Below are 25336 nucleotides of genomic sequence, written 5' to 3' on the forward strand. Positions count from 1 at the left end.
TATACACACACACACACACACACACACACACACACACACACAAGTATCCAAATATCAATAAACATTATCTATATATACACACCTTAACCATCCTATAAACAGTGTATAAACATACTGTAATGCTATACAGATAAATGTACACAGCTATGCTTTATACACATGTATATACAATAAGCTACATACAATATGTAAATATCAATAGACACATCTATATGCCAGAGTAGATTATATAGGTAAGAAGTTTGCTTCCCATCAACATGGTTTTGGGTTCAGTCCCATCATAGTGTGGCACCTTGGGCAAGTGCCTTCTATAATAGCCCTGGGCCAAACAAAGCCTTGTGGCTAGATTTGATAGATAGAAACTGCAAGAAGCTTATTATATTATACACACACACACACACATATATATATATATATATATATATATATATATATATATATATAAATAAATGGAGTTAAATACAGGTGTTATTCAAATTCTTTTACTTCCAACATATGTTTTGAAGACAACATTGGTATTATTCCAAAAGGAATAAAATGGTGTAAAACAATGTAATCTTCTCATCAGGGAAAGAAAAAAGAAGCCAAAGGTAAATCAAAGTCTTTTAAAGATAATTACACTAACAATAAGGCAACTACTAGCAAAACTATTTGGTTGATTATTCCTTATGGGAGGCAACTTAAATCTAATCTTCCTTTCCAGTTCCGTGAAGCTATTACTAAGAACTTTCGAGAGAATTTTAGGTATTACTCGATTATCAACTCGCATACGGTTAGGATTAGTTTTTCTGACACAAAAAATCTTTCACAAATTATCTCTTTACATAATATTAGTTTGTTAAATAAAAATCCAATTACTGAAAATACTAATATTAATCTAATACTAACCATCCCCTAGTAATATTAACAACAAGGTTATAATCTCTAAAGTCAATTCCAACAAAATTAAGTTTATGTCTAGTAATTCTAAGACTAAAAACTGTATATACCAGTGTAAAATTACTTCCAGTACCGATGTCTTTTTTTATATAGGTTCTTCTCAGTTATCTAAAAGAATTTCTAATCATTACTCTACATTTAGGGATACTAATAAACACAACAGTACAGGGCTTAGTAAATTAATTTGGTATCTAAAAGATCATAATAAAGAATTTAATTTAGCTTGGTTGATTCTCTCCATTTCATTCCCATACGATAAAGGCAAAGAATTCTGGCAACTCTGTAATAGTGAGTTCCTTTATATTCTATTTTCTAAGAATCCCCTTGTAAACACATTTATAGAGCATGTTTATCGATGTAAACTTTCACTTTCACTAGATATATCTATTTCCAAGCCTTTAAGCTTTTATTTAATTCACATATTGCTCTATATTTCTCCTTTATTAGTTTTCTGCTTATTCCTTTCTTTTACCCTTTCTCTTTCTATAGGCTACCTTTGACATTATATCTACTTATGGTTTTTTTTAAAAACTTAATAGCGTTCCTTTCAGCATTATACACATTCATCACATTCTGTTAAAATGTTTTATTGATGAATTTGGTTTCTTTCTTTCCCTGATGAGGAGATTGCATTGTTTTACACCATTTTATTCCTTTTGGAATAGTCAAATATCTGCCACAATAGCCTTGGATCAACCAAAGCTTTGTGAGTGAATTTGAAAGAAAGAGACTGAAAGAGGCCTGTCGTGTGTGTATATCTCCCCATCCTTCTCTTGACACCACATGAAGGTTGTAATGGGCATCATGCAAGTGATGTTTCTGCTTGCAGTCTTCCATGAAAAATGTGGCCAAGAGGAAACTTGGAAACAGGTGAGGGTTGGTGACAGAAAGATCAACCAGCCATAAAAAAAAAACTTAAACAACTTCTGTTTGACCCATGAAGCATAGAAAAGTAGATGCAATGATGATTGTGAAATAAATGAGCAGCAGGCAGCCTCAAGACATGGCTTGCATTGGTGCCATATTTACCACTCATCTTAACATATTCTACAGAAATATATTATCTGATGAATGTCCTGTCATTACCATAATCAATGATGGTCAGGTGATATGCTAGAAAGGGGAAATTTAGAGGTACAGAAGGTGAGAGTTTACCTGATTTGACTGGTGAGTCTTGAACTGATTCTTGAGTTAATGGGGGTAAAAAATAAGTACCTAAAGTTTTGTACAGTGGGAATGAACTCAAGCCTTTGTAGTTCAGAAGTGAACTCCTTATCGTGTGGATAAATTTTATCAATATACATACACATATACAAGGCTGTGTGGCTAAGAAGTTCACTTGGCAACCAAATGGTTTTGGATTCAGACCCACTGCATGGCACCTTGCACAAGTGTCTTCTACTATAGTCCCAGACTAACCAATCAATGCCTTTTCCATTTGTGCACGCGCACACACACACACACACACACACACATCTTTGGTTGAATTTATCACACATCATTTAACAAGCAATGTTGGTTTGTTTACATCCCTCTAACTTAGCAGTTTCACAAAAAGAGCCCGGCAGAACAAGTGTCAGACTTATGAACAACCAGTGTTGATTTGATCATCTAACCCCTTCAAGCTGGTGCCCCAGCATGATCATATATTGAAGCAAACTAATATATATATATATATACACACACACATATATATATATATATATATATATATATATATATATATATACACACACACACATATATATATATATATATATATATATATATATATATACATACATACATACACACACATATACACACACAAAGGAATTATATGAAGATTGGAAATCATCCAAGTGAAAAGAATAATGATAACAATCTGAAATATTGATTTCTAACAGCAATGATATATCATCCCAAAAACAGAGCAATGCAGTAGCAATACATACATATATAACACACACACAAACAAACATGGATAGTTTGAATGCACCAATCATTGATACAGATATGAAAGATAAGTATTATATAAGCATGTTTATACACACACAAAGGCTTGGTCATGCAAAGTGAATATAGAAAAGGGGGAAAAAAAAAGAAACAAAAGATCATTCTTCTTATTTCCTTAACAGATTAGTTTGGTTAGAATGATTTACTCTGAGAAGTATGCTTGTGTGAAAGACAATCTGTTACAAAACCTACAAGGATCAGTGAGACAACAATTGTATTAATTCTAATTTGCTATCAGAAATGGTACTTAGAGCTTTACAATAGAGAATCCAGTAATAGCAATGTGAAGACTTACTCAACATAATCTAGTTCTTGTAAACTAGCTACTGAAATAAAATACTATCAGGACTGGTAGGTGGCCAATAGAAGGGGGAAAAAAAAGAGAGAAATAATAAGAAATAATACCACTTGCTCAGCAAACATCCTTTCCAGATAATTTAGTTTCCATTTGTTCTTTATCTCATGCCTGTAAAGTGTCCATACCAGAAATAAATATCATAAATTTATATTTATAATAGCAACATAACTTTGCTTCAGAACAGTTGCCAAAAAAGCAAAGATCAATCTAATTAATATTATAGCCAATATTTTGACAAGATCTGTCAGTGTAGCCTAATTCACTCTTCAGTAGAAGTCGATACTGCAACTTGATTCAAATCTAAGTCAGAAGAGTTAAACTTGGCTGTTCTGCAAGCTATCACTTCTGATGAATAAAGTGAAATTACAATAACTTTTATAGTCAATGTACAGTTTCTACAGTAACAACTGGCTTGAAATCTAAGTCTAAGTTTGGTATTTTATGATTAGACTTTCAGCTGGTGATTGCTATATAACACAGAAACACCAAAAAGACCATTGCAACCTCTCCAAGACTGATGAGTTTGATGTCATTAGCACTCCATTGCAGATGAACACCTGCAGAGAAGACACAAACATGAAATAGGTTCTAGAGGGCTGATGTTCTGGGAAAAAAGGACGGGACATAGTGGTTAGTGCAGGGAAAGGAGACTGGATACACTAAGAGTGACAAGAGGTGGAAAGATGAATGAGTTGGTGGCATCTAAGTGGTGGGGGTAAGAAACCAACCAGCTCTGAGGAACAGAGGCCATTACAGTAACAATAGAAAAGACAAAGGAGAACCAAAGGCTGAAGTATGTACATTAGTGATTAAACTGCAATTAGTCAAGTGGCCCTTTTCTAGATGCAGTCCATGATACATGACATGTGCAGCAGTAACACTTTCCCAAATGTGGGATAAATGTTCCAGGCCTTGTAGAATGTCAGCAGTTGTTTGGGGCTGAAATATTGTATAATGAGACTAACTATTAAATGTCAACCAAGCTAGGTCAAAAGAATCTCATGTTTTCATTGTTTGTGTTTAGAGCATGTGATAAACACAATATTTCGAAAAGAACACAGGGAGCTGGTAAGCTGTTGGTAGCATCTGTTAGTTAATAAAACAGAAAATATTTTCCCTTTGGCTTTGTTATTTTTTTCTGTTTTTATTCTGCTGCAACAACCACAAAGAAAACAGTTTAGTTGTGTTTGTGAACTCTAGATTAGGGGTGATTAAAATTGAAAAACTGATAGAAGCCAAGAGGAAATATAAAAGTGAATATTAAAGAGCATAAAACATCAAAAAGAGAACAACTTACATTTTGTCGCTCACCAGTAATTTGAGCAAGACAAACCATCTCTTTACCAAAGTGGCTGAATGCATCCATGAAATCCGTGAAATTTGAAACGCGTTCTAATTTCACCAAACTGGCCAAAACCTGTAAAAAAACAAAAGAAATCAATTTAGGCCATTGATAGATATATACAATATTATGTATGATCCAGAAGCCATCAGAGGGAAACCAACTATGAGTGCCATGTGAATTTTGTAAGACAAAACCTTTGAACTTCCGGAACTGGTGTCATGAAAGATTAATTTATTTCAATTTATTTTCCCTTCCCTTACAGCATGACTGATTGAAACCAGTCATCTGTTATAATAAAAATGTAAATAATTTCTTCCTTTGTCTCTGATAAAGTGCTGAAAACATCATCTTTTCCACTTTTAATTATATATTTGAACAAATATGGTAACAAAAGGGTAAATCTAATTCAGTATGTCCTATAGTTGCTAATCGGTAAGTAGGGTACTACAGAAGACTTTTGTAGCATTTAAAGAACAAGCTCCCTTTTAAGGATCTTCAAAATGAAGGAGGAAGGAAATGTTAATAATGAAAGGTCTTCAGCTAAAGACACTGATTAAATGCTAAATTTAATTAAGTACAGCCATGTTATGGGTCTTCTGAGACGGGGCTGACCAAATCTACCAAACAAGGAAACTCTCTCTCTCTCTATCCATCTATCTAGCTCACAGTACAAAAGGCAAATGATTCTGTATGGCAGTGTTTCTCAACCTTTTTAACCCTTGCGTAACCCTTAAAATAAATTACGTGTCTCAAGGAACCCCTGCACAAAAAAAATTATATACCATATCTTTCTCATTTTTTTCATCGTAGTTCACATAGTAAATATATATATATATATATATATATATATATAAAGTCTGTCATACCGGCCATGACGAAGGGAAATAGCCCTGAAACTCGAGTCGCCTTTATATATATATATTTATATTTTTATATTTGATCCTTTATATTGAACACTCAATATTTCATCTACATTCAATACTTTCTTTCATGGTGCCATCCATTTTTATTTTATATTATATATTATATTATATATTGTATATTCCATATTCTATACCCCACATTGGTTCTGCAGGAATATAAATAAAACATAAAAAACAGACAGTGTTGGAACTCTTTTAAACAAAATAATATATATATATATATATAGTGTCCATAAATTACAGCATCACTAAATATATCCCCAATGATTGTTATATTTTTTTGATAACATAATAGGTTAGATCAGATGATGTCTATATTACAATAACCAATAATATGTTGTGCATATGTAGTAATATTATGATCATGAAATTAACATTAGCTTATCTCACTCTTTCTCATGGAACCCCTAGGAACCTTTTGCGGAACCCTAAGGTTCTGGTGAACCCTGGTTGAGAAATGCTGCTGTATGGCAATAAATGAAGAAAATGGGCAATAAATGAAGAATATGCCATGTTAACTTACAAGAAGATAGGTGTGTGTTACAATATTAAGAAAGTAACTGTGAAGTGAAAGTATTAACAGAGATATGCAATAAGAGGGAAGAGATGTGTAATGCAAATAACTCCAGGTACTGGAGTTGATAAAATAAAGTGCTAGGTAAGTAAATCAACTTGTCCACTCCTCTCAAAACTGTTGCCCTTGGACCCTGTTCAAGTTGAATGTTATGATCTTAGTTATTTATATACCAATGGAAATTGGGTAACCAGACTTACAAGTCCTGGGGTTCAAGAAAATAAACAAAAACTAAACCTACAATTATTTGCAGATATGCATACCTGCAATAAACTCCCCTCATATTGTGTCTATTAATGTTGCAACTCCCGTTTTGATCAATTATGTAATTCAGATATCCTTTATGATAAAATTAGGAAAATTGATTACATGTAATTTTTATTTTATTTTGTTTTGTTTTCTTTAATCATGCATACAACTTGCCTTGCAAATGTATTCCAGATATAATGAAAAAGTTAATCTTTGCTGCAATAACTCTCACTTGCCTTCCCAAAGGAAAAGTGAACCTTTGCTGATGATTATAAGTGGAATAACAGAATTGCTTTGGTACGGTCTCAAAACCAATGAAATATTGAAGAGTTCACTAAGATCTAAATCAATGGAGAAAGCTATTGAGAAATTAATATACAGGAGTCATCACAGGGAGAACAATTTAGTTCAATTAATAGTTAGCCTTAATACATTTTATGCCACACAGTATCTTAACTCTCTTATCTATTATATATGGAAGAAAGAAAAATGTATGCATTTTCACATTTTCTTATCTAACAAGTAGTAATTCTAAAGAATTACATCTCTTAATAAATATTCTAGCAACCAAGGATTTCTAAGTATCTAAGAAATCTAAATTGAAGATTGTGTAGACTTGACAGTAATATGATTAAAGTAATACAATATTGTATCACAACTGATAACTGTAACTGCACACACAAACACACACATCATTATAGTTATCTATTCCAAATATATCCTATGAGAAGAATGAAAAACAATAAGATATATCACAAGGATTCAGCCTGGCTTATTTATAAATATGTATTTTAATAATCAAATTGTTTACCACACATTTATATTTGAAGAAATTTAGGTGATAAATGATCAAAATTGCACAGTACAATATTCTATAATCAGTATTGATTTTGTATCAAAAATAACCTTCTTTTCTTTTATACAATAGAAACGCGCACACACACACACACACACACACACATTACTGAAAATTTGGACAAAATTGTAAAGAACTAACATCAGGAAGAATATTTAAAAATTTTCGTATATTTATTTTTTCAGTTCCATCAAATAATTTGTGTATATAAAGCATAAGGAGTGTGTATGTATGGATATGCATCTAAAACAAATGAAAAAATATATACACACCTTAAATCTAATTTCAAAACAAATTATACACAAATAAATAAATAAATAAATATGGACATTAATATTAGATATTAGAGTTTCATTAAATCAATTACTGTATATTTTCCATTATTTAGCTATCTCATTTTCAGTCGTCATAGGTGAAAAGTATAGGAAATGCAAACCATAGAGAGATAACTTTAATAAAACTTTTCAAAATATATATATAGAGAGAGTATGTGCATATAACTCTAGGGATAAATGCATACAGGAACAAATATATACAAGCTCTGATGAGCTGTATAATTAACATGAAGGATATTGAATTTACATCTGCACTCATAAAAAAATTTGGGTTATTTACATACAGAGACAAACATTCAACATTCTCTTTGTTCCTTCATTTCTCTATACCAGCATGGGTTGGACGAACATATGAAGCTTTGTTTTACAGTCTATGACCCCCACTTCTTATCCACTAACCCTTACTTGTTTTTTAAGCAATGCCTCTCAATCTCAATGTCTTTTGAGGGTGCAAAGCCAGCAGATGATTTATTGACAGGAGAAATGATGTCACTGCTTGTTGCTCAGCAATCATCAGAAAAAGAACACATATAAGAAAAAAAAACAAAACAATAGACAACACACGCACGTGTGCATGTACGTGCACACACAGCAGGATTCTTTTCAGTTTTTCTCTACCAAATTCACTCACAAAGCTTTAGTTGGCTCAAGGCTATAGTAGAAAAGACTTCCCAAGGGTACCACAAAGTGGGACTGAACCTGAAACCATGTGGTTGGGAAGAGCATTTCTTGATTGCACAACTATACATCTAATTAAATATTCAAATCTCAAATATGCAAATGTGGCGATAATCTTTTAAATTTCCAGTTGGGTTACAATTAAACCTATTAAATATTTTACTGTTTTTGAGTAGAATTATATTTCTTCAACTGTCAATAATAGCACAGAAGACAGTACTGCAACTAACTTTTCTCGGCCATCTCCTCGCATACTACTCTCATTGTCCAAAAACTATGCATACACCAGTAAAACCATGAGCTTTGTAGATTCAAAACAGATGCCTCTTTCTCTCTCTCTTTTATTTTTGGTTAAATTGATGAAAACAGAAATGGAAATTTTTGCTAGATGGTTCTACTGTTCAAAAATTTGGAACAAAAGTATTTTTGAAAGACAATGCAAATAAAGCTTGCAATGGTCACATGTCTGAAAACACATGCAGATTTCTTGAGTATAACATTCAAGAATATTTCATTTGCATGAGCAAGTCTTTTGAAAATGCTGGATAGTTGATTAGTGTGCATTTTATCCTTGGAAAATTGCAAGTTGTTTCTGAGCCTCATAAAAACTAACCAAATTTATATTTATAAAAGAAAGAGAAACAGGAAAAATTTCTGCAGAAGCCTCCAGTTACAAAATTGGCCACAGTATTGACTCTTGATAGCATATTTTTGTTGAAATCCATAGCCTTTTGTTCCAATCAAATTTGGAAATACTGAAGGATTTAATAGAATGACTTATTAAGCTAATGTTAGGAACATAAATTAACATGGAATTTTAGCTAAAGGTTTTAAATTAGATCACTTTAAAACAAAGCTTGCATCATACAAACTGGGTGGTGTAAGGTAGATGGGTATTGAAAGGTTTAACAAATACAGAATCTACAAATAAGTAAAAAGAATAAATTTGTATCTGCTTCGTTTGATCACAAATCACTTCTTAATTTTCAAAAACAAAAAAAGAAATCTATGTCCATACATGCATGGCAGGTTTCATGTGAAGATGTGCTACATAGGTTAGTAAGAAAGAGTTACATTCGATTAGGCTTTGTGAAAGATAAAAAAGAAATCTATGAAGAACTCATTATACTCTAAATGATTGGACCGTGAACATTGAAAAAAAAAATAAATAAAAAATGTACAACCCGTTTCCATGGAAATTACATTATATTTCTGTTGATAGACGTTAAAGAGAATCTGAGAGTCTGCAAACATGTCTCGGCTAAAAGAGAGCTTCGCTAATCAATGTAGAAATGAAGAGAAACTGACAAAAACACAAATCAGCATCAAAAGACGACTATGAACTGATTGGTTATTTTCTCTGTTCAGAACATTAAAGATTGTGACACGTGTAGATTAAACATTCACACTGGAGATCAACCTAAGTTCTTTCATCCTCCTTATCTTTCTTTCTTTCTTTCTCTCTCTCTCTCTCTGAGGGGTCTTCTTATCAATGTGATGATAGTTAATCTTAGCTGTACAATTTTCTTTTATCTTATGACATGTCACAATGGTAGAACAGGATAAATGGGGTGGTCACTGGATGATTCCAAACTTGAGTTGATTTAGTTTCGATGCTCCCACTGCATTAAATATGTTAACTCTAAACGGTTTAATACACAGTCAGACAGGCTGAAGGTGCAACTCATTGAGTGGTGGGTGGAGGAGAGATAGATATACTTAGTGATTGTGAGTGAGTGAGTATATTACATTATCAAGTTCAGCCGAATGTAGTAGACAGAGAACAGAGGAAACAACAATGGAGAGAGGCAACTACAAAAGCATCAGTTGAGGGACCAGGTTATGAAAGTTACAGAAAGAGTTGGTTAGGAACAGAATTAGCAAAGACAAGATGCAGTTTGTGCTAATAATACAACTACAAGAGCAGTTAGGAGTCTCTGTGACCTAAAATTTAAAGACTTGGGGAAGGTCTTTAACAGAGCTCCACTCTATGGCCTGATCATTGCCAGGGAAACCAAGAGTAGATGACTGGCTTGTAAGAGCCATACAAGCCCTGTGAAAAAGCTAGGACAGAGTTAGCAATGAATTCAGTATCGAGTTTAGAGTCAAAGTATGGAGTGTCAGTATTCAGTTCTCAGTCTCCTCTCGTTTAATATAGAGAGCTCCAGGTCATAACTGAAGAGCTTAAAACTGGTCATCCTTGGAAACATTTGTACTTACTAAATTTAAAATTTAGAGAGAAAATTTCAGACCTGGAAAAAAAAAATCCTAAAATTTAATGGTTTCAAAGAAAACAGAGTAAAGACTGAAGATGACAGGACCCTATTACTATCCACTTTGTTATGCAGAGAAAAGATAGATAGAAATTCCATATGGAGTCCCCAAGTAAATTATGGACACATGAGAGCTGACAAAAGACTAATGGTGATTTTGTGGTTTTTAGAGAGTTGGTTCAATCATAAAAACTTTAGGTGATATTACCCAGAACATGTACATTTGTGATGGGTCATCCTCCAAGTTGGACCATTTTCCATTACTAAAAGGAAAACCCAGCCTTCATTGCATTCTTAGTTACAATGTGAGGAATATGTGTGTAGTTTCCATAGAAAACTATCAGTGATTGTAAAGTACAAAAAAACCCACTCCATTTTGTAGTGAATTCAGTGAAATTTAGCAAAGTGTTGTGATGTATCAGAACTCTATAGATCTCTGCTATCATAACATAATTAGTAAGATATAAGCAAACAAACTATCACTTTGGATAACCCAAGTTCACATTTTTAGATGCAAAAAGAAAAACCTATCATTTCTTGTTCAATGAAAGAATGTAAATAAAATAAGTTTTCAGAAAAAATTATTATTATTATTATTATTATTATTATTATTTACTTTAATCTCATAGAATATGTCAGAAGTCATACTTTTAGCAAAACCACATAACTTGTTATTAGCAATAATGTGTTGCCAAAGTCCGAATTACTTTACTGAATACAAATATTGATATCATTTTTCCCCAACTTTACTTCCTACAGAATCTGCAAGATTACAATGTTTCATAGGGTTAGCCCTTAGTATTTGTTACTATGCCAACTAAATAGGAAAAAAATACATTTATATATATATATGTATATATATATATATATATATATATATATATATATATATATATATATATATATATATTCACATACACACACACACACATATATATATATATATATAACACATATAACACACACACACATATATCACACACACACACATATATCACACACACACATACACACACACACATATATTATACACACACATATCACACACACACACACACACACACACACACACACACATCAAAATAAAAATAAAACTTTATTTGATTTTTAGTACACCACACTGAGGTGGCAGGAAGTCGTTGGGAATTGTTCCAAAGAGAACCTATAAATGATATTTAAATGAACTACCATTAAAAGATTTGCAGAAGGAAAGTCCAAAACTGTAGCAAATTACACATGAGAGAGAACAATTTAAGTTGATAAATGCAAGTAATATTTTGTTTAGTGTAGCATTAAACCCACCATATTTACATTTCTGGCAACCACAAGAAATAGAATACAGGCAGAGTATGGAGACAATACAGAGCAGAGAGGTAAGGTAGAGAGATAGAAGATAGAGTACGATCAAGTTTGACTTTGAAAAAACAAAAAAAAAACTGATCAATTTTGATGTTCAATACAAAGCATTTGTAGTTTATAAGTAAACCCGTTTAATAGCAAACCATCTGAGATCAGCCATGGTTGATATGAGATTTCAATTGGTCAACTTCAGGCTGATGTGAGAGAATTTCTGTATGATCACTGAACTTGCTTCACTGTATTTCACTCTGCCTTAGGCAATGATATTAACCCTTCTGTTACTATATTTCTATTGAAATACAGTCTTTGTTTCAGTTAATTTTGAATCTAATGAAGAATTTAGTGAAATAACCTTGCTATATTAAGCTGTGTTTGAAACACAATTAACATGAAATTTTAAAGGAAAGTTATAATTCTGATCACTTTTAACATAGAGAGTGTATATTGTAGAACCAGAAACAGTAACAGACAGATTGGTATCAGAAGGGTTAAAACATGGGCTGTAATGAGCCAACAAGGGTGGCTCTACATGACTGTTCTATTACAACGAATCATATACTATCATCTTTTATAAAAAAAAAAAAAAAAATTACAGTTGTTTAGTTTATTTTAGGTCATATTGGAGTATTACATTTTTTTTTTTTGTAAAAATATCTAAATACAATGAGCTAAGAAGTAAAAGTTATAAAATTATGATTTATAAAAGTGTCAATAGAATTACCGATGAAAAGCATTTAATCTAGTGAAAATGTTAAATATTACCAAATAAAATTCACATTAAACTTTTAATGATTTTCAAATTTACATTTGATTAATCGTTAATAAGTTATTGATTAAAACTCTAGTTTAAATGGGCTTTTTATGGCTTCTCAGAGGATAAAGAATAACATCCATTGACTTTCGGGGGCTTCAAAGAATGGTGGACATGGAGAAGAAGCCATGGTTCATTGATTCTATAGTAGGAAGAAATACATTAGAACTGGAGAACAAATAAAGGAATAAAGGGTTACACTTGTCCTCATAGCTGGAGGGTTGAAAGCCACAGGCATGACCACCACTACTCACCACACACTACAGTCCCTGCTGCAGCTGTACACTTCATCAGAACCTTTCCTATCTATTTCTTGATGTCACCATTCTACTATCTTTGTCACCTGTGACATGAGCCTGCTTCCTGTCCATCCACCCCCTGAAAATGTGTTAATGGAGTCCTGAAATCAACATGCACACATATAAAATGGGCATGCTCTATTTCCCAATTCCTCTGATAAAACCTTGGTTGGTCTGAAGCTATAGAAGACAACAATTGATGCTCAAAAGGCCATTAGGCAGTCGATTAGATCGACCCAGTATGCAACTGGTACTTAATTTATTGACCCCAAAAGGATGAAAGGCAAAGTCGACCTCAGAAGAATTTGAACTCAAAACATAAAAACAGATGACACACTGCTAAGCATTTCGCCCAGCATGCCAGTGTTTCTGCCAGCTCACCACTTTACAACCATTAGATATTGTCAAGACAAGGATACACACAAATACACATTTATATGTGTGCATGTGCACACACAATTTTAGTTTCCATCTCCCAAATCCACTCACAATGCTTTGGACAGCTTGGGGCTATAGCAAAAGACCCTTGCCCAAAGTACCACACAGGGGTATTGCTCAAAATCACATGACTGGGGAGAGATTTTTTTTTTTTAAATTACAAATACTTTTAAAAAAGAAGTTACTTTTTATCCTAAAAGTGAATGTTTTGTAACATATTATTCAGTCAAATGATAAAAGCCCAATAATAAATCTATGTGATATCAATATGTTCTCCTCCTCCTCCTCCTCCATACAAAGTCTACAATATTTAGTGAAAATTGGTGAAGTTTCCTAATTGGAATTTTACTGGATTTCTTCACCCTGCTTTTATATGAATATAATATTCATAGTTGTTGTTGCTGAATAACCACAGGTTAGTCCTGATCAATCAGTTTGATCAAACCATCCTGGCAATGACCATTTGCCTTTTAGTATACCTAGGTTTACATTCCCTAACATGACATTTTTTTTTTTTAAGATGGTAGGAGTATACCAGATCACCTTGAACCTTGTTGATCCTGGAAAGATTTGAACTTGTGATGTAGAGGACAGAAAAAGAAGTTTTCCCATACATCATCCTGTGAAACACCTTGACACATCATTCATGATGCTTCATGGAGTTATTAAGTGTTCCAGGTTTTTCAACACCTGGCACCCTCACCCAGCCAGGGCTGCTCAAGCCCCAGTTTGTATCTAGTTATGCTGCCACTTCCACCTCCTCATCCACAGCCACTTTGAGGCAACCTCCATGACCTCCATGACCTCCATACCCAACTTGATTGTCTTCTGCCTACTGGCCCGCCATTATGTCCAGTATGTTTAGAAGAACCTAATTTTCTAAACAAAACAATAATATATTTAGGTGATCAAACTGAGAAATAAATATCATAGAATTAATTAAGCTATATTCCATTTTGGAATGGTAATTTTTTCCTCAATAGTTAATTAAAACTAATTAGTGTGAAACACCAGCATAAAAATAACATGCAACAATGAACTACTTCAAAGTAGGGCACTCCATTTCCGGCACTCAACTATCTCAATTGTTTACAGTATTTAATATTCAGATCAGAAATGAAAAGGAACATGGTAATGGAATTTTGGGAAGAATCTTACACTGAAAAAAAATTTTTAATAAAAACAAAAAAAAAGAAAGAAAGAAAAGAAAAATTAAAATACAGCTTTAATGTGTCATTAGTGTTTGCATATTTTCTGTGCAGGTTTCTTAGTGGCTTAGTTACTGTCTGGTTGATGTTATTTTGAAGAAGAAAAAAAACTTTAAGCTTCATATTATGTAAATGATCACATAAACATTTTTTCCCAATGGGATTTGGTATATCTCGTAACCTACTATGTTAACAAAACTCAAATTCTGCTTATCTCTTGCAAAACATAAAATTCCACTTTCATTTTATTTATTTATATATATATATATGCACACACATCTATATAACACATTGCATATGTTATGATTAGCTATCTCCAATGGCCTTCTCTCTTGGAAATCCAATACAGTGTCTGAAGATATAACTAAGCAAGATAACCATTTGCATTAATCTTAATCTGATTTTCGTTACTGTTTGGGGGGGAAAAAAAAAATCTTGGTTGTTTAGATGGTGATTTGCAGAGAAGAGAAAATCAAAAATGCAAGATCAGTTTTTTATTTTTTTTATGACAAAACTTTCTACTGACTAAAAATCTTGATGAAAACAAAAAAGTCTCAAAAATGTATTCAACAACTATGTTATATACAAAACCCCCAAAAAAACCCAGAAAAATCTAACTTGCTGGAATTGTTGTTGATGAAACAGAGAAACAAATTTGCCAAAAAAATAAAAAATTAATTTTTAATGTTAAACCTGTTGATTTCTTTTTGCTTTTGCATGTTAAATTCTAAATTATTGCTGAGAATATTTTTACTTGTCTATTTCTTTAAAGACTTATAAAGAATGTTTTTTAAAAAAATGTATGCACATTAATCTGCCTCCTGATATTTGCTTTTAAATAATCATTTCTAATATTTCAATAAAGATTTAAAATAAGCAGCAGTGTAACTATCTTCAATGCTAGCTTCATAAAAAGTACCTTTTATTGTTAAGCTTTTATATAGCATTGAGGTTTCAAACAGAACACAAGCATTGTTGACAGTGCCATTAACCCCTATGATACCAACCAGCCTGGTTCTAAGATACAAACTCCCTGTTCTAATGTGAGCTTCATTAGACATTTTCAATCAACATCTTTTACTAATTTACATTCCAGACAACAGCATAATAATGATAAAAATTATTCTAATAATTTCGTTATTATTTTCATAATTAATAGAAATAACGACTGTGTTTCACCAGAAATATGATAGATAAAAGGGTTAAGAACATTATGTGTAGCAAAAACAAAAGAAAACATTTAAAAAATTATAAAAAAACAAAAGTTGAGAAATCAAAAAACAAACCGGCAAGTTTAATTTCTATTTTTCATAGATATCAAAAAAGTTGCTATTCAGTGGAATAAAATGAAATAAGGCTAACTTTTATTCCTGTAATTTATCATCAAAATAATTTTCATGTTTGTTTGATGTTCATTTCCTCCATACTAGCAGTGGACAAAAGCCAGATGCCCTTCCAGTTGCTAACCCTTACCTGTTTTACAAGATAGGGAGATTTTTTTTATATACTACATGTCTTTGAATGTTGTTGACTGGGAATATCAACAAACATCAGTCTTTTTTTTTTTTAAACTTTTCACACAAAGCAAATAATGTATATGCACAAACAGATATACATTTACACACAAGTGTGTGTGTGTGTGTGTGTGTGTGTGTGTGTGTGTGTGTGTGTGTGGATGTCCACTTTGGCACCTCAACACCACTATTTTTATCTCTTTCTAGTTCCACCCTTTCTTCTATAATGTGAGTAGCTGTGTAGCTCCCCTGCAGCATAAACTTGCTCTAGACCATTCTCTCTCATTTCACTTGGAGTTTGTAGTTTTGCAAGTGGTATAATAACCTTTGAAAAAATGCAACCAGAACACATTGTTAATAGGTTGGCATTAGGAAGAGCATCCAGCCATAGAAACCATGCCAAAGTAGGCAGCATGGTACAATGCAGTCCCTGGAATCACCATATCCTATGAAACTGTTGAACCCATGCCAACACAGAACATGGATGCTAAATGATGAGGACCACACACACATAAGACAGTTTCTGTCTACTAATTTCACTGTAGTCTAAGGCTTCAAGACATTTTGCCCAAGGTGCTATGCAGTGGAATAGAACTCAAGCCCATGTGGTAACAAAGCAAACTTCATATCCATGCAGCCATGTCTGTAACTGGCTATGAATGGGAAATTAAAATTTCTGAAAGTAACTGCAGAGAATCTGAAGAAAATTAGCAGTCTTTTGTAATTGTTACTATCAATGTTTTGTAGGATTATATTAAAGGGATTTAGTGCTAAAGTAATGAAATTAAGATGTGGAAAAGATAGGTAGGATTTCGAAAAGAAGTGGAAATAAGGGAGTTGTTGAATGCAATAAAACAATCTAATGGATATGTGTGTGAATTTAAAAGATAGATTGTACTGAAATCATCATTCCATGTTTGCAGGGATCACATGGAATTCATTGAGGCAGATTTAATACAGTCAGATGTCCTTCCTGTTACCAACTTTCACATCTTTCCAAGCGAAGTAATAGTTTCCCTTGACCAGAAATGTTTCTCATGAAAAACTGTGAATGCACAACATTGCTTATATGACGATAATGCTTGTCTACAATTATCACAGGCTGTCAAGATGAGGGCACACACAAACACATACAATGGGCTTTTTTCAGTTTCTATCAATCAAATCTACTGACAAGGGTTTCATCAGCTAAGGTTTTAGTATAAGACACTTACCCAAGATGCCACACAATGGAATTGAACCTGAAACCACGTGCTTGAGAAGTGAACTACTCAATTCAAATGAGAAATATTTAATAGTGTAAGAAAGCATGTTATGGTAATGTGAACCTGAAAAATGAGTAACCCATCAAGAGTTGATAAAGGTTAATCACATGATCACCGTGTGACCAACCAGATTATCAGATGTTTTTCACATTGCACTTTGTGTCATTTTAGCCTTTGAATGATGCCACCACACTGGCTACGGAAGCAGGCTAACATTCCCCCAAATTTAAAGGGGGACTGGAGCAATGTGAAAAAAAAGTGTTTTGCTCAAGAACACAACATGCCATCTGGTCTGCAAATCGAACCCATGATCTAGTGACTGTGAGTACAACAGCTTAACCTCTAGGCAATGTGCCTTCACAATAAAGGTTAATATTGAATATAAAACAAAGAAAATACCAAAGTTCTAATTGGTGCAAATAGATCTGAAGGACTGAGGCAGCTGAAGTGTGGTTAAATTTGAGGTTTTACAGGCTTAATACCATCATGAAATGATATACAATCTGAAATGATATACACGTGCGCGCACACAGAATCACAGAAACAGAGGAGGAAAATAAGTGAGTGCATGTACATATATATTTTGAGAGAAGGGTTAATGTGTGATGGTGAACTTGCTTAATATAAAATCAACATAAAATGTAATTTTGCTTTCAATTTTTTTCTTTTTAATTTTTGAATACTGTTGTTTTTGTAAATTTCATTTTAAGATAATACAAATTTACCTTGCGAACATTATTATTAATTTCATCATTTTGTCTATAAGTAGCAAGAAACTTGATAAAAGTTAAATTATTGTATGCTACAAGCCTTATTTCCTGATATTGCCCATGATGGTAAAAATATACTTCTAAAGTTACTCATGATCATATGAGAAACACGATATTCTATAATCTTCAGATTTTACACTGAAAATATACTTAAGACTTCAAAGCAGAAAAGTAATCAGAATATATGTTTATATAATCAACTATAAATTATAATCAGCGAAATTTGAGTGAAAAATTACTTTTTTTTTTTTGATGCATGAAAGATTTTTACATTAATTGTAACTATATCAATGGAGGAAAAAAAACATTTGTTTTTAAAGATGGATTGATGATGATAAATGACTGAATGAATGGTAATCTTAACCTTAAAAAATGTATGTTTAAGGTTTAAATTAAGAAACAGCTATCTTTAATTTTTATCTTAATTACTGCTCACATGATTGAGATTAATTATTTCTCTCTCCCACCCATCAGGTAACAAAAATAAGCTATTTTTAATGCCCAATGCTCCCTCCAGCATTCAATTACATCTACTCTTAATTAAAGAGACTCCAGGGTTGAGAGAGAGAGAGAGAGAGAGAGAGAGAGAGAGAGAGAGAGAGAGAGAGAGAGAGAGAGAGAGAAAGAGGTTCGATAAATATAGAATATCTAGGAATGAGGAGACACCATGAATATAAAAAGATTTTCCCTACACAGGTGTAAACTTAAATGAAATACATGTCATAAAAATTCTATTTTGTGATAAACCCTTCAAGTTCGCAAAGCTACATTTAATACTAAATCCCTTCTATCAAAATCAACAAAGTGCAACATCAATTCCTTAGTTTGATAGAAATAGAATGAAACTGAGCAAATTCTAATGTTGTTCTTAGAATAATTGCTTTTAGCAAACAAATAACACAAATACTGAAATACATTTCAAGATTACTTGTAACGTTGAAGAACTAGAATTCTTATGCTTACATAAAGTAATTAGATTAATTTCATTTATTTACACTGTAATTGGTTTTACTTAACATTATTTCATGGAAGGCAAGTGGCTTAGTGGTTAGAGTGCTGAGACCACAATCATAAAGTTACTGGGCTCAATTCCTGGAATGAGTAATGTCATATGTCTGAGTGAAGCACTTCATTTCAAATTGCACTAGTCCACTCAGCTGTAAATGGGCACCAATTGAATGCTAGTACAGCCTTCTCTTCCTCCAACACCATATCCTCAATGTTCTATTAAACCAAGATGATTCAGCATGGTTTATTATTGTCATGGCTGGGATGAGAAAGCTTATATGTCTACTCACAACTACATCAATACCTACAACAATTAGAGAAAGCATTGAGACCAGTTACTTAACCATACTCAAACAGAGGTGATGGCTGGTCCTACTTTATAGATTTCAATTAGTTTTCAAGAGAACAAGGTCCATCATCATCAGTTACCATCCATCTCCCATATCCGCATTGGCTGAACAGAGACAAGATCTTATGAGCTGCAGGACTGCTTCGGTCTCCAGTGTTTGGTTTGGCATAACTGAAAGCCTTTCCTGATGCCAACCACTTTACAGACATACTGGGTGGGTTTTGTTTTTGTTTTTTTCTTTTCTTGAGGCACTAGTGAAGTCTCTAAGTAACTTCCAAGACCAAGGAAAAACTGTCAACTGAGTGAGGAGTGAAGTCGAGAGGGAGGTGGATTTATGCCAGGTGTTGAGAGGTTAAAGTATGACAGGGGGACAGGCATAGTTGTCCTTGTTATAGAAGAGATATATAGCTACCCTCCACTATATCATATAAAGGTGGGTGGGAGTAGCTAGAAAGACGAGAATGATGATGAGGTGTCAGAGGGTAGTCTCAAGATATCATGAGGAAAATGTATTTTAGGTCTTGAAAATGTGAAGTGCTCATCAAAGGACCATGTACGTATGTGTGTGTGTGTGTGTGTGTGTGTGTGTGTGTGAACATAGAAAAAATATGGACAAGGAATTGGGAAGAGTAGATGGCTATAGAAAAATGTAGTGAATAGAATAAGGGTGGAGGTGTGGTTGATAATAAATATCAGCATGGCAGGAAGGAAGGTGAAAGGATAGGAACTGCTCAGGAAGAAGGAGGTAATAAGTTGATAAGTGGCAGTACGGGGAAGGGAGAAAAGCAAGGAAACTTTGAGAAGGAAAAAAAAAACAAAATGTGATAAATAAATAAGTTTTATAGGAAAACTTCTATTTGACATATTTATCGTTTGAGAAATTAACAACCAGCAGCTAAAAACTCTTCTTGATAGCTTAATACTGGTTGCTTTTAAGTCTCCTCAGTTTAGCACAAAATGGCAGCAGCTTGTTGTGATTGGCTGACATTTCTAAATCAATGAACACACAGACATTATCTGTCCTGTCAAAGCAAATCATTTAGCTTCAATGAATTCTCCAAGTTCAAATTATTCCTTTTCATCTCATTAATGTCTGTGGCTGTGTTATAAAGACACATCCATACACTTCTTCATTATAACCACCAATGCAGCCAGCATACAGTACTATCTTTTCCATTTAATCCTCGTTGACATAATGGCTATTGTTGAAAATGTCTAAATCTACATAACCCTACTGAGCATCTGGTTAGGGGTTTGTTTTGTTTTTGACGCCATATAATCCATTTGTCTTATTTGCACAAACATTTATGCAAATCATAAAACGCCAGACTTGTGATATTCTATAATAACTACCTTACATAATCAACAAGTCCAGTTTTAAATATAGAAATGTAAATTGAATATATAGACAACTAAATGGGTGTTTGAATATAGAAATTAAAAAGAATACTGGTATTGCAATACTGTCGATGTTCCAAAATATTTTATTCAATAATAATAAATATATGTGAAAGTTATCCATAAAAAATATATCTACTTGGATTTGTTATTTACAAAAAACCCATATTCATATTTTAATATCTCTTTCAGATTATACATACACACACATATATATATGTATGTATGTATCAGAATAGGCTTGCTAATGAAAACTAAGCTAGCTTCATAAATGGAAGCCAGTTTAGCTAGTGCTACTTAATGATTCCTTACAGGTATGTCTACATATTGATGAATGCGCGCGTGTGTGTGTGTTTGTGTGTGCACGCGCACGCATGCATGAGTATGTAACAAGCAATCTATATAGCTCTGGCCTCTTTGATAGTAGGCAAGTTTATTAAGTGCAAAATTGGATACTAAGTAGATAAGGAAATGAAATGCAGCCAGGAGGTAAATTGCAGCCAATAAAATTACTTCTATAAACTTTAGTCAATGCTTTCAGGCAATTAGAGCAAAAGTAAGCAAAACCAAATGAAATTCATTAGAAAATTCTCAGTTTCAAATTATCTCCCTTATTAAATGTAGTTATTTCAGCTATGATATTACAGAATAATAAACCATGCTGAATGAGTTGAAGAATGTTTGTTTTGCAATTATTAACATTGTTAATAATTACAGGTGGTAAGCTGGTAGAATCATTAGCACACTGGATGAAATGCTTAGTTGCAATTTGTCTATTTGTTGTGTTCAAATTCTGCCATGGTTGATTTTGCCTTTCAACCTTTTTGGGTTGATAAAATAAGTATCAGTTAAGCACTGGAGTCAACGTAATCAACTTACCACCGCCTCGAAATTGCTGACCTTGTACCAAAATTAGAAACCAATAATTCCAGAAGGAGGTTATGACAAACAAAACCCTAATGACTAACCCTTATGGTACCAGCCTGCCCAAGACTGCTCCTGGTTCTATGACACAAAGCTTCTTGCTTTAACCCTTTAGTGTTCAGATTAATCCGTCAAATGTAATGCTTATTTCACATTATTTTGAATTATTCAAGTTCAAGACGGATGTTCACAATATTTGCTTGTAACTTTGTTAATTTTTTATATACAGATTTGAAATTTTGTCAGTGGGTGCTTGTATACCAGTGGTTTATAGTTATGTGATTTTAGCTGATCTTTCTGATTAAATTTGACTTTTATGGGCAGATAAATTTAATTAACAAGTGTAAAAGCAAGAATATTATGAATAAACACTAAAATTGAAATTCTTAACACTTTCAATACCAAACTGGCTGAAACCACCTCTGGCTCTGTAGTACAAATGTCTTATTTTCATTAGTTTTCAATTAAAATCTTAGTCACAATTTATGTTCCTAACACTAGCTTAATGATTAAGTTATTTTACTAAATTCTTTGTTATATTTAAAATTAATTGAAAGAAATAGAGCATCTCAAAATAAATATGGTAACAAAAGGGTTAATGCATCTAACCTGTTTGGTTTGTTACTAAAATTATCCCAGATGTCAACCACCAACAATTTTGCCACTTTTCAAGATGAGGTACATTAATTTGAATTAATTAAAATACAGGTATCACTCAAACATTCTCATTGAAAATAAATTACAACTCTTACTAGTCAATATACCATTGGCTGTGTACTCTTATACAATTTAATGAATACATTTACATAACAGAATGCATCTAATAAAAAAAGCTCATTAACAGGTGAGACAAAGGTGAGTATAGGTATGTAAAATACTGAAAATTAATATTACTCACTTTTACATATTATTTGTAATAAAATGAAAGGAATGATAGTATTACTATCAAACAACAAAATATAGTTATGTCATATTTCTATCATGACACTGTCCTAAGCACCTTTTAAATAAGGGCACTTAGCAAAATGAACACATAGATGAGGTCTCAACCTGATATCCTTTTGCAGTTCTTTTTTGCAGCAAACAGTCTGCAAACTTTTTACCTTCCATTTATTTTTTCTACTTTATTGGAGTCACTGTTTCCTCTGTTGACATCCACCTCTGTTAATGATGCTTTTCTCCCAGTTCTGTGCTTGCTTTCTGGAAGACAAGACCTCACATAACGGAGACATGATGACAACCCGAAATTTCAAATGGTCATAGTCCTTTGATGGCAGAGGTACATTGTGGCTTTTTACATAAACAATATATGAATTAGCTATAGTTAGACATAATTCTGGAGATATATGGATCATCATACCTTATATCAGGACTCCAATAGTTCCATAGTCAAGGAAGCTGCTTGATACCAAGCAATATTTATAGTAAAAAAAAAAAAAAAAAAAGCTCACAGTATCAGTTGGTTGCCTCAGTGGATTGGGTCTTCCATGAATAGAAATTATGTGTTGAGTATATTTATTTGTTTCTTCTGCAACAGTTTCAAAAAAACTCTTTGGTAAAAATAAAAATAAATAGTCCAATGCTTGAACATCAGGAGATAGACTGTGTTGTGGACTAGTCTTTTCTGCGAAATTGGGAATTCTGGTTGATGTAGTAATCTTCAACCATGTTGCAGTAATGTTTTCAATATCATTTTCATCACTTTCATTCTCAAAATCTTCCTCGTCTGACGAAGATTCATAATTATCAATATTAGATTCATCCAAAGACAAATCACTGTTGTTTTCATTCATATTTTGTGCATCATCAAGAGTAAAACCTTCAAAGTCAGAATCACTACTTCCTGATGTCATATCATTAAAAAACTAAGGTATACAATTCTCTTCAAATGTAGAAAAAGACCAAAGAAGTCCCGAAAATTTCATGGTATTTTCACTTGAATAAAGGCAGGAAAGGTTTTATCTCACATTATCTCAAAGCTATGAGAATTCAATAACATGATTCGTTTATTTTCTTTTTAGCGATTTCATAGAGGAATCAAATACAGCCAGATTTGGCTGGTTCAAACAAATAAGGGGAAATTATTTTCAGCTGGTTTTCACCAATCTGAGCACTAAAGAGTTAAAGTGACCTAAATTAAAACCTTCCTTCAAAATTTCATGCGCATTTATGTTCCAAATACAAGATCAATAATGACAAAAAGTATTTTTCTAATTTCTTCATCAATATTTAATGCCCATATTCCATGCTAGCATGGGTTGGATCATCAGACCGGAATTGATGGATCCAAGGACCATATCATGCTTCACTGTTTCCATTATTTTCAGAATTAATGAAAACAAAGGAAGAGTATTTCATTTTTGTATTTGGTTTGCGAGATTCTTTATGTGAACTTATGACTTGAAATGTATTTCGTTGAATTTTATGCCAGTAATAAACATACACTGACCTTATTTCCCTTTTGTTATTTTTATTTGTCACTTTAACTATTTAACAAATTAACTAATCATTTGATTAATTATTCAGTTAATCAGTCAACTAGATTAGAACCAGTTCATGCATGCATTTAACGATGGCATAATGCCTCCTCCCCCTCTATACAACAAACAAGGAAGTGTAATTTCTTCAAAAATATGAGAATGAAAGGGTTAAAAGAAAAACATAAAATCAAAACAATTATAGATCTATTAATTCTTAACATGTCCCAGCAGATTTGAACATGAATATGCTATTTGCTTTTTGTCTTCAAAGAACAATATCTCTATACAGGCAATCTTAATGTTTGAAGTGTCTTGGTGACAAATATCCTCAGACAGAAGAGATTTGTACACATAAAGTGAAAAATAGCACAAGAACAGAGTGAGTACAAAATTTTTTTAAACATCAAATTGAAAGAAAAGCAGGAAATTTTAAGGTATTTTTTATTTATTTGGAATTGTGTGACAAATTGACATTTCCTAAAAGTAAAAAGCATTTATCAGCTGACCGGTCATTTTTATCAAGAAGTGAGCAATAAATTTAAAATTAGTTCCAAATACTTCCTATTTATTATTGACTTTAATACTGAGATAAAGGGGATACCACATCTTATAAATTGTTGTCTTTCACACATAAAGATAGATTCTAAAATGTAAGTGTAGTTTTGTCATACCATAACTAATTGAGCCTTGAGGTAAACTTTAGAAAGCTTCTAATAGAAAAATTCTAGATTCTAAAACAACGCATGAAGATAATTTCTAAATGGAGCCTTTTAATTTACATACTGCTATCACAGGAAAGACTTCTGAATACACACATGCATACACAAACAAATATGCATGTGTGTGTGTGTGTGTGTGTGTATATATATATGTATATATATATATGTATATATGTATATATATATATATGTATATATATATGTATATATGTATATATATATGTATATATGTATATATATATATATATATATATATATATATATATATA

At 32.5% G+C, this 25336-nt stretch overlaps 1 protein-coding gene across 3 annotated transcripts in view; it reads right to left on the bottom strand.

Annotated features, from left to right (window-relative positions):
* Positions 1-25336, bottom strand: part of LOC106877594 (alpha-catulin) — a 329504-nt gene that overhangs the window by 95738 nt on the left and 208430 nt on the right. For all 3 annotated transcript variants that reach the window (XM_052973445.1, XM_052973457.1, XM_052973451.1), the window contains one exon: positions 4590-4709. In XM_052973445.1, coding sequence (XP_052829405.1) covers positions 4590-4709 — 120 coding nt within the window. The remainder of the gene's footprint in view (positions 1-4589; positions 4710-25336) is intronic.

This window comes from Octopus bimaculoides, chromosome 1 (assembly GCF_001194135.2).
Source record: "Octopus bimaculoides isolate UCB-OBI-ISO-001 chromosome 1, ASM119413v2, whole genome shotgun sequence".
In the NCBI taxonomy this organism is placed as follows: domain Eukaryota; kingdom Metazoa; phylum Mollusca; class Cephalopoda; order Octopoda; family Octopodidae; genus Octopus; species Octopus bimaculoides.